This window comes from Triturus cristatus, chromosome 4_2 (assembly GCF_964204655.1).
Source record: "Triturus cristatus chromosome 4_2, aTriCri1.1, whole genome shotgun sequence".
Taxonomy (NCBI): Eukaryota; Metazoa; Chordata; class Amphibia; order Caudata; family Salamandridae; genus Triturus; species Triturus cristatus.
The window spans coordinates 221,820,451-221,831,615 of NC_140586.1; the positions used below are offsets into that span (position 1 = coordinate 221,820,451).

General features: G+C 43.8%; 1 protein-coding gene across 2 annotated transcripts; it reads left to right on the plus strand.

The window, feature by feature from the left end:
- Window positions 1-387: 387 nt before the first annotated feature.
- Window positions 388-10,093, plus strand: DNAL4 (dynein axonemal light chain 4). Of its 2 annotated transcripts, none has more exons than XM_085601280.1 (4): window positions 388-503; window positions 5,999-6,123; window positions 6,798-6,881; window positions 8,370-10,093. In XM_085601280.1, the coding sequence occupies exons 2-4, from the start codon at window positions 6,052-6,054 to the stop codon at window positions 8,532-8,534; spliced, it is 321 nt and encodes a 106-aa protein (XP_085457406.1). In that variant the 5' UTR covers window positions 388-503; window positions 5,999-6,051; the 3' UTR covers window positions 8,535-10,093. The 2 variants fall into 2 exon arrangements, with proteins under 2 accessions (XP_085457406.1, XP_085457405.1); XM_085601279.1 differs by having other exon boundaries at window positions 411-532.
- The last annotated feature ends 1,072 nt before the right edge of the window (window positions 10,094-11,165 follow it).

The following is an 11,165-nucleotide window of genomic DNA, read 5'->3' on the forward strand; positions in this document are numbered from 1 at the left end:
CATACCAAAATCGCAAAGACGCAGAAAAATTATTAACGTTTGGTATTTTTCCCCTTGACAGCAAAACATACAGAATTAAAACACGTCAAAACAGTACTAATGCTGTCTAAGCTATTTGCAAAGGTTTTAAAGCAAATAGATAAAAACAAATTGCGGTGCTACAAAATTAACACATTGGATTTTACCCAAACCGCAGGTGAGCTTATACAAGATCACAGAGGGCGTGGCTTTCCCGGCTCTTACCTCCCATCCCCGCACCTGAAATTTGCCGCCACCAAACTAGAATCTCCAGTGTTTCAAGATGGCTACCTCAACATTCAGTCCCCTTTTTATGCCTATACCCTATACTCCCTACGCTTGTTGTAACGTGCTCCCTGCTGCCAATCAGAAGGCGGGACTTCAGGAAGGAACAGGAAATCACCGTTGCCAAGAAAGCGCATCGAGGCAGCGCCATAGTAACGGGAGGCGGAGGAGGCCTAGAGCGAAGGGAGGCTGGACGGCCGGTGAGCAGAGAAGACGGGGTGGCAAAGAGGTGTTTTTCCGGAATATGTTTGTCTAATATTAAGTGTGTTGTCGTGCAGGACTTAGCTTGGGGGGGTCTTGAAACCTAGAAGTCTTGGGTGATTCCTGCCAGGATATATTACGGAAGGAAGAGTCATGAGCCCCCTGGGGACTTTAAAGGTGTCATTGCAGGCGAGGATTGCAGATTTGTTTTGAGATTTCCTTGTTAGTAGCGCTTTGGGGGCTTTCTGTGTGTGTATATATGCGAGGTGGGAGAGCAGTGAATGAGTTTCCACGTTGTGTATAACCTAGACTCGTTGAGGTGTACGAGTAATGCACCCTGCAGTTGGTTTACCAAAACAGCGCGTGCTCTGAGTTGAGGGTTTCTCAAATAGTAGTTGCAGGGGACTTTAAGTGGGCATCTTTGTTGAGGGTTACTGATGACATTTTATATTGGGACTTCATTGGTGACAGGCGATCCTGATGTGGCAGCTTTTAAGGTGGCATTGGGCCGAGGGGGGGGGGGGGGGTCTGGGCATAAACCTTAGTTAGGCATTTCTTGTGAGAGAGTTGTTTCTCCTACGGGAGAGGGCAGGGCCGGCTTTAGTGCTGGTGGTGCCCTGTGCGACAATGTTTGTTGGCGCCCCCCCAATGACCACCTCCACCACGGATTCTCTCACTAGCACCCTTTAGCAGTGACCAAATCTCCATAACCACACTCTCTCAGATGCATTGAATTAGTTATATAGCACCACTCATACCAGTGTACCAGTGTAGGGTGTCTGAGCACTTTGCATCACACACACATTACACAGAGACAATCAATCATACCTGTGTAAAGCAGTGTATAGGAAATGTTACATAAGCCAAAGGACTGAAAGTGTAGGAGTCACGTCATACACACTGGTAGGCAGTATAGTTTAAGTAAGAGTGCTTGGTGTGGAGAAACACAAACTCAGAGTTGAAGAAGAAACAGCATAGTTGGGAGTTTTCTTTAATAATAAGAATCGATTTCTAGCCAAATTAACCCTTTTTGCAACATTAATCAATATTCTAATAATGTATATTTTGCCGTGTGTATGCAGTTCTAGGATGAAAGTTAATAGCTCACTATTCTATATTAGGGCTCTAAGTAATAAATTGCAAGTAACTAAAAAGATGTCTCTTGAAAGCAGTAACCTGCTGATCTGTTTACATCATACACACTCTGTAATCTACTTGGCACACGTTCTTTGCAGCAGGCATATTAACCCTCTGCACTAACTTCACCTAAGTCAAAACCTCAACTATACAAAATGCTGATCTCTCTCCAGGAAGTTAATTAATCACATGAGTTATCTTGACATTTATGTGAGGCCTGGTAATTGCCGGGGGAAAGAAACGCTGCAGCAGGTGCTTCGAAAGCATAATAAACTTTCAAGCACGGCGCCCCCAGGAAGCCAACACCCGGTGCGGTGGCACCGGTCGCACCGCCCTAAAGCCGGCCCTGGGAGAGGGTACATGGTGATGATGGTTCTATGCTGAGGTTACCTGAAAAAGGAGGACGTTTGTGTGGTTGATTACTGGTGGCTCTGGCTTTGGGTTGGTGGATCCTTGGGGAGTGTTGTTGGTCAGTAGGAGTATGAAGCAGGATCCTACCGAGAGTGGGCACCTGAAGTTGTTGGTTCTAGGAGGTGTATATGTAGGCTGGGAGAAGCCCTGGAAGGGGTTTATCAATGTACCTCATATGTGGTTGACTTTGTTCTATCTCTACCATCCTTTCAGAAGCACTTGCGTGGCAAGAGACATTGTTCATATAAACTATCACAAATACGGTAGAGAGCACGTAGTCATTGCTTCATTTGAGTAGGTTGTACATGTTGGCAACTCATGAAGTACAGTGACTGCACCATTGCCTTCCCAGGGTGTGCTTTCTTCCTTTAGCATGGCCTTGTTTTCTCCTTTACTTGGCCATCCTGTAAGTATGTTGTTGCCAGTGCTTGATTTGTATAAAATAAAAATAACTGTCAGGTCCCTCATTAAGAAGCCACTGCAGCTTGTACCACCCATTGCTCCTGCCAGCGCTGCCAATGACAAAACCAACACAACTACCATCCATCACATCCTACATGTGTGACAATTCAAACTATTCCAGGGCCCCAAAGCTATAAGAATTGATTGGGCAACAGGTATTAGTCTATTTTAATGTATATTGAATTAATAAATGTATTGTTGTGTTCATCTCTAATTCAGGCAAACGGCGCCACCATGTGACAGACTGTCATAAGTGCAGGTGTTGACAATTTAGTGCTGGTGCCGAGCACCCAAACTACCGGCTCAAATTAAGCACTGGTGTTGCACAACCAAATGGATGTTCCACCCATCTGTAGGTGGGAATCAGATGCTATGCTTTTGGGGGTTTGGTGGTTATTATTTGTTTAAATATCGTAGAAGCCTAGAACAGAAGAAAGGAAAAGCAATTAACAAATAACAAAAATGTATGCTAAAGTGTAGGTTAGAAATATAAATGGTGACTTGAAATCCTAGTAGCCATAGACATAGAAAAAAGTGAACAGCAGTGCGTCAGGACCACACAAGATAGACCACCAATCTAAATATATTCCAAATCCAACACAGCTCGAGTGGAAAAACTAACACTTGGTGCTTACGGTGCCCATCTACCGGGTGCAATTATTAAAAACAGACTATAACCCGTAGAAGGTTAGAACATGCAAGTTAGAATTTCAAACTTCAAAATTTGTGAGAAATCTCAGACACCGAGAAAAACAAAACTGCCCCATCTATCTGAGTGGTCTGAGAAGCACCTACAAGTAACACATTATGTTAAAATGACTATTACACTTAAGAAATAAATATAAGTATCCAGAGGGAAAATGGGACTGTCCTTTCCTGGTCTACCTATTGTCCATTAATACTGTCCTAAGTTGTTCCTTGCACCACTCCTTCTACTTTTAACTTGAGAAGCGATTTTCATGTGCTTACACCAACTGTACCCAAATGGAAACTACAATTTGAACGTTTCAATTTTGATTCTCTTATTCTAAGAGTGAAGAAACACATCCTCGTGCAACAACTGCTAGAGAAACTCAGTCATATTTTTCAATAACAAAGTTAACAATTTTACAGATTTAAACCACATGATTACTGACTTAATTTTGACTGGAGGTCGATGCTGCGTGACGTTGACGACGCTGCAGATACCGGTCTCAACTGGAAGTCTGAGACTTCCTTTTATGGAGAAATATTTTTATCAGCCCATGCAATGGTCATACCTGCCAACTCAGAGATTTCACAGTGTGAATAAGGGGTGGGGCATTGGAGGGGAGTGGCCTTGTGCCAAGAAGTACCGAAGAGGCACTTTTGCCCTCGCCCCCACCTCAAGTCCCCTACTCCCAAAAAAAAGTAAAAATGCTTGCTGAGGCTAGTGCCGATGTCCTGGTGTTTTCACATCCCTTAATGGACATTTGCACTATAAAGCCTCCGATAGTGAGCTGAAAATATACTGTTTGTATTAGTGTCAGCTCGCTTTCTCTGCCACAGTGTGATACCGGCTCTTCACCAGGAGACCATGTGAAGGTAGTCGTGTGTCACGCGGTGGCACCGTGTGAGTTGGCAGGTCTGATTGGTTGTTATGCTGGTTAGCAGGTAGCTTCCTCTCGAAAACTGACCTCCAAGGCCCTAACCTACGTAATGGAGTGTTGCAACGACAGGTGCTACCAGGACAGCGCATGAGGGGGCACAAACCAGTTCTTTTTCACACCCCACTGACTTGCCTGGCGGCAATTACTTAAAGCAGGCCCACCACAACCAATGCTCCTGCGATTCTATAACTGGTGCTTCTATTAGGTGAAAACTGCATCAGACATTCCCAAATTCACTTGTGGCTGGTATCAACAGAATAGGAATACAATACTGTTTACCAAGTGAGTATTAAAAAGATTTTCACAAATTGATATGCAAATTTGGGATTCTGCATGGACAGAGCCTTATTTATCAGCAGATTACACATGCCCTGTCCTAACTCTGGAATATACAAACACTTGAACCACCGATGCATACTTTTCTGCATACACTAAACACAATGGGAGAGGTGAAACACTTAACTAAATGAATATACAGGATTTTTACACAACGCTTGCACCTCACTTGCGCCAGGCTATGGGACCAATGAGAGACTGACCTTTCCAGACTGATCTACCATACAGGATTGACCAAGATCCTTGAAGATCCCTCTAAAGTTTCATGAAAAGTGTGATTTAAACCGATTCAATTTCACATATCAAATGGAGCATATTTTACACCTCATAGAATACAAAGAATATTCCCTGGAACTTCGTCTAGTTGTCCCAGATGTACTTCTCAAGATGCTGACTTATTACATATGCTGTGGGCCTGCATAGGCCTTAACCTCTATTGGCAACGGTCACCTCTGTTTTAACTCGTGCTACTGGACACACTATCCGGAATACAAATGGGACCTGTGTACTGGGCCAATACCAATGCCCTAAAAAGGACACAGCTAATGCGAAGTTTGTAAACCTGACTTTAGTAGCAGAGCGACAATCTACCACTATGAGCTGGAAATTTACCTCTCCCACGTCTGCTACGAGCTGGCAGGCTGTGGCGATTAAATGGCTGAGTACCGCAAGTTTACACCGTCCTAAAGGAGAAAGGGCAGGCTTGAGAAAAAATCTAATCGCCCAAAGGTGGGATATAATGCTCAAGACGTTTAAGACTTATGATGACTGACACCCTTAGACCCCTGGCATTCCCTTTTTCGCTTTTGTATATTGCAACACGCCTGTTGAATTATCACCTTAAGCCATTTCTTAGGCTCAAAATTACATCTGGCACAACTGCATCCCACAGTTCTAACAAAAAACACATACATGGCAAACAGTATGTGAAAGAGCCTATTCCTCCACCGCACCAGAGCCGGCCCGTGTTGTATATCTGTACCATTACAGAAAGTACCTAGATCTTTATAGCCTAAGGGACAGGGTGGGAGGGAATAACAACATATTTACATATTTAATATTAAACAGCATGAATACCATATACCACAAAATATATTTGTTTGTAATGTAAACTGTAATACTTGAGTCTGCTTTGCAATAGCAGACCAGATACCTGTATTGTATACAATACTTTTACCCAATGCTAATAAGAATATTTAAAAAAACAAAGTTGATCATCTCTATAGTACATACTACATATTGAACCATCTTTTAGTGCTTCAATAAGGGCAGTTTTTGTTACATGAACTATTGTGTATGATTTCTTTGATTGCATTATGATGAAAAACTGAGAATGCACTCTGCGATTCAAATTAGTAGCCTGTAGGTTAGCCGCAGATCTGTTGCTTGAGCACTGTTTTCCCTAGAATTCCCCATTTCTTTCCTTCTCCACATCTGTCTGCGGCACTGTAAAAATGTAGTTCTTTCCAATGTTTTTTTTTTCTTCTTGTAAGTTTTTTTCCACTCTTTCTCTATCACAGGTCTCCAATCCACAAACCTCTGCCTCTTTCCTGGTTAAAGATCTCAGCTGGGCATGGCTGATACAGGGGAAAGCAAGAGGGATGAGGCTGACTATAAGCGTGTGCACAGCTTCCCACTAATTCGGGTACAGTTGGGGCGAGGGTGAGGAGTCCACTGTGGTTGCGATTGAGTTTGACTGGTGGTTGTGCATGGCAGAGGGCTATTTGGATGGGTGAGAGTCGAAGGAAATAAATGTTACGTGTATATGGGTGGTTGTCAGACTCAATTTCATGGCTCTGTGTGTTTGACTGGTTGGCTGGCTTTAAGTCTGGACCCTTTGTGAGTCTGCATATGAATGTAGAGTTTTTGTCTGTTATTCAAACTGTATACAATATTCTAGATAACTTTCACTCTCAATTGCTGCCACAATCTACCAAACATCTGTGCTGTGCATCGTGTGCCTGCGTGTCCCTCATATTTGAGTTGAAGCAGTTGTGTGTGGGTGCTAGACTGGTCAGTGAAGAGTATCGAGTTAACTGGGCACTTTTGTAACACGCTGGTCTGTGATGATTGTTCGTGTGTATGGCAGATTGTTGTGTGTGATAGATGCACAGTTGTGAGGTGAGAGTCTGTGTTTGTTGGGCTGCTACCTGTGTCCATTTCTCAGTCTCTGCCTCCCAGCGTGCACAGGACATGCACGTGGAGCTCATCACTCTATGTATCACCTTCCTTGGTCTGTGTGTGTTTGGTGAGTTGTGCACAATGGGTAGCAACCTCTTTCTCCTAACCTCTCCATATCCTTGTCCTCTCTTCATTCAGCACACAGACATGCCGGAGGAAATGCGCGTGGAAACAATGGAACTGTGTGTCACAGCCTGTGAAAAGTTTGCCACCAACAATGAGGTAAGATCTTCATCTGCCCATTCACAATGCCACAGGGACTGTGTCAGGATGTGTGCCCCTTCTTATTGCAGTGGTTATACGCCCTGGTACTTCTATTTTCCAGCACTATTTCATGACACAGTATGGAGTACCAGAATATTGTGGTGCGTTTTTATTGTAGGAAAAATATCGCCTACAAAAATACTGTATTTTCAGTATATGCTATGTATTTTACCAAATTATCCACCCTTATATCATATGTAAAAATATTATTTTCAATATGAAAATATGGTATTTGGAAAGCGTGAACTATTCACCCCTAAGGGTCTCAAGGTGCTGGGGGCCGTTGGGGAGATTAAGTTGGCTATTGCCCAGTGTCACATGGAGCTGAGCCTGTAGAATGCCATAGAGGCGGGCCCCAACCAGCATTTTCCAAGCTGTAGGTCACAACCTTATTTTTGTTGGGTCAGGAAAGTCCGAGCAATTAATAAAGATGCCTTTAAATTCTGTATTTATCTTGTTACATTTGCTGCAACTCAAAGACAGAGTTCAACTGCCAGGCTATGTGTTGTGACAAATTGCTGCTTATTTTAACATGGGCATTGGTGTTTACTTTTCTTTCTTTGACTGCAAAGTCAGAGGAGTTTTTAAAGTGAATTATGTGACACTCCTGCTGGAGGAGTACAGAGAATGTAAAAGGAGAGGGAGAGGCTGGCTGAGGATGTAGTTTTGTTTTGCAGCACACTAGGAAAAGCAAATAACTGTAAATGAACTATGCATCAGCAGTTAGGAGAGCAAAAATGAAACACATCTGTTTTGTAATTCTGAAGTGTACTGGAAACAGATTTTAATAGGATAAAAACAAATCAAGATGCATTACTTGGTGATTCACAAATTAAAAATGTTGACAGAAACCCAATTTCCACACATTCTCGTTGGACGCTGCGTAGTTTTATCGGTGAAACTGTAATTGTGTGCAAAGTTAGTGGTCATTTTAATGGAAAATATGCTGTCCTTAAATGAGTGTGCTACCACCTGATACTTTACGTGTAAAAATCGCCCGCCTCATTCCTATTAAAGAGACGTGGCGTGGGTCACAAAAAGTTGTCATTCTCAAAAGTGGGTCGTGGTTCTACAAAGTTAGGGAAACACTGCTCCATAACACTAATATGACTTGCACAATATTTTGAGGTGCTCGACTTCTTATTTGCAGCAGGTACAACGGGCTACTTGTCACCTACCTTTTATTGTGTAGGCATATATAGTTCAGGGAAAAGGTGTGGCAACCAATTCCCTAGTGCAGTGCTTCTCAAACGTTTAGAATATACCCTTTCAGTCAAATGACCCCTTTGGTCCTTTGTCAATTTACTAATTTACCTGTCTTTTGTTTTGCATGCAGCTTCTAGCATGTTTTGTCTCTTCCCTTAGACCCTCTAATTTGCCATACACGCACACACAATGGATATTTACCACAAAAGTCTGCATCACCCCTGTTTCATTTGCCCACAGAGCGCCGCCAAAATGATCAAGGAGACCATGGACAAGAAATTCGGCTCCTCTTGGCATGTTGTGATCGGTGAAGGCTTTGGCTTTGAGATTACGCATGAGATGAAGAACCTCCTCTACATGTTCTTTGGTGGCAGCCTGGCAGTTTGCGTGTGGAAATGTTCTTGAGTGGGGACTTCTTGTCTTCCTGCCTGCTGGCCTTTCCAGACCTGCACTCCTCCATCGTGCTATGGACGAACCCGGTGGCAGCCATTTTGATAGTCCACTCTTGTATTCCATGTTCCCCTCGTGTGGTGGAGAGGAGAGGAACTGAGCACCACAGGATACCTCAGGGCGCGATTCTTGTGATCATTCCCTGCTAGAAGTACCAGGTTTAGGAGGTCCATTCCCCTTTCTTGCTCTGTTGACTTTCTCAGGCAGGATTGTATGACTTTTGGGTGATTTCTTTCTTTAGGTGGATTCTGGGTGGCACCCTTTTAGTAAGCCTAAAGGAAAGCTGCAGCACCTTCTACCTCTGATGCAAGCCCGCTGCACCCTCACGCCTTTTGAAGACACATGCGCCCCCAATGAAAGCTCATAGCACCTTCACTCATTTTTTTGTTTTAAATCAGTTTTTTTTTTTAACGTAGTAAAACAGTTACAAGTTCAAGGAAGCAGCATTACAGTGTGAATGACAATGCCAGATACATGATGTTCCAACCTGCTACATGTGACATCTCATCTCATAACACCCTCACGATGGAGGGCCCACGTAAGCACACACCTGCGTGACTGTCCACCCCAGTTTTTGGAACCATCTCCAACTATTACCCAGTACTCTGCGCCAGGTAGGCAGGGAATACTTCTCCCGGGGGTGAAGACCTCTGAGGTTTGAGATTCTGGGACAAACTGAAATACTAAAGGTTGGAGTGTGGGGGTGGTGGAGGGTTTGGAAGCAGATGGAATGCAGTAGAGACTGCTCACATAAACACGCTCCACATAGATTCGGCTTGTTCTCACACCTAATCTGTGAAAACGTGACTCACACCTCCTCCTCTTATGGTCTGTATATTCTGGGCTGCTCCACTCACTTCCGTCCTTGTCATTCTGTCTTCTTCAAGCTCTCCTTCCATCCCACTCACGCTTTCTCCTCGTTCTATTTTTATTTCTCTCTTCTCTTCCACTCTATCATTTCCTCTTGTTTCCGTCTCTGCTGGCACTCATTCCTCCCTCTTTTTCCCTATTTTCACGTTGCTCTCTCTCTCTCTCCCCATACTTCAGTTTTTACTTTTTCTTCTTTCCCTCACACCCAAGTGTCTCTTTTTGCCCTTATTCTACATTTCTTTCTCAGACCTCTCTCTCTTCCCCCAATCGCTCTTGCACTCTGACCACCACGTCCTTATTCTTGCTAAGGTTTATTTTATATTGATCTTTTCCCTCCTATTTTCTTTTCGCCTCACTTTTACCCTCTGTCCCCTTTCATTCCTCCTCTACCTGTCCCCATCTCTCAACCACCACAAGTAACTCTTCGCTGAGGTCTTTGCAACAGCAATCGCAGGAATCCCTTAAGTCAAAGACCCTATAGGTCATGAGCCATGTTCATTCAAGGAGAATAGCCAAGCTCCTTTTTTACTAAAGACCAGGCTCTGTATTTTATCTCTTTTGTAAATGGCATATTATCCTATTGAGAGGTTTCACTTCTTTATAAATTTTTTCTTCTTTTTGATATTAAAAAATGCTGAATGATCTGTTCTTGTCTCTGCTTGCTAGTGCATGAGGAATGCTGTTCAACTCGTGTGGCTCACTGAGATGTGCTCCACTGTCCTGACACTGTGCACTTGGAGAATGGTGGCCAGGTAGCTCCATGTCACCAGGAGACCCTATTTCCAGCCCATGACTTTCCTTTGACAAATCATTGTTGTCCCCTGAAGCAAAAAAACACTTCCTGTATAAAGAACAATACATCACGACGCATAAACCATCCACAAGCCAGCTAGCTCCTATCACTTGTTGACCTTATGCTCGTTTGTGATCTTGTACAGCACTCTACTGCCTTTTGGCTAGGTTTGTACTATAGAAATACCATTTACATACATCTTGGAATATGCAGATTTTTTATATTAAATGTGAAGTGTGGCTGTCCGCCATGTCTGCACAGAGCCTAGACCCCAGTGAGGCAATAGTCTCGGCCAATCTGATTACAGAGCTGGGGTTGGTCCGAGGTACAGGGCAGTGAGCGGACTCACTTCAGCTCACCCAGAAGGTCTTTGCTGGAGGCTAGCACTGCAGTAGGGGGCATTGCAGTTTGGGAAAGGTCTCCAATGGGAGTAGGTGGCTGAGTTTAGCTTAGAAGCAGTCGCCAGCATAAATCCAAGCAGGCCGGATCCATGCCAGATTTTCAGGATATCCACCTAAGATATACAATGGATCTAAATGGAGCTCATTTACAAAGTCGGTGGTTATCCTGGTACCCCTCGATTAGAGTCACAGCCAAGAGACTTTATCTCTCGCGGCACAGCCCCGGCTGTTAGCTTGGCCAGGGTGCCTGTAGAGCTTTGTTTATTCAGTGTAAAGCGCCGGTTTCGGATTTTTTTTAGGAACATTTTGTGACTTGGCTCCGAGCCCAGAAAGCAGATTGGAAGTGACAGCCTCTTTCTAGACAAGTGTCTTGAATAATTAGGCCCGGAAGTGGCCGCATGTGCAGGGGACAAAGACTTGAAGACATGCCAGAGCCACGGGGCCTAAATACTGCACCTATACCGACGGGTCAGCATCCTTACAAGAGTCAGAGAAGGTACCGTATGGTAAACCTCTTCACAC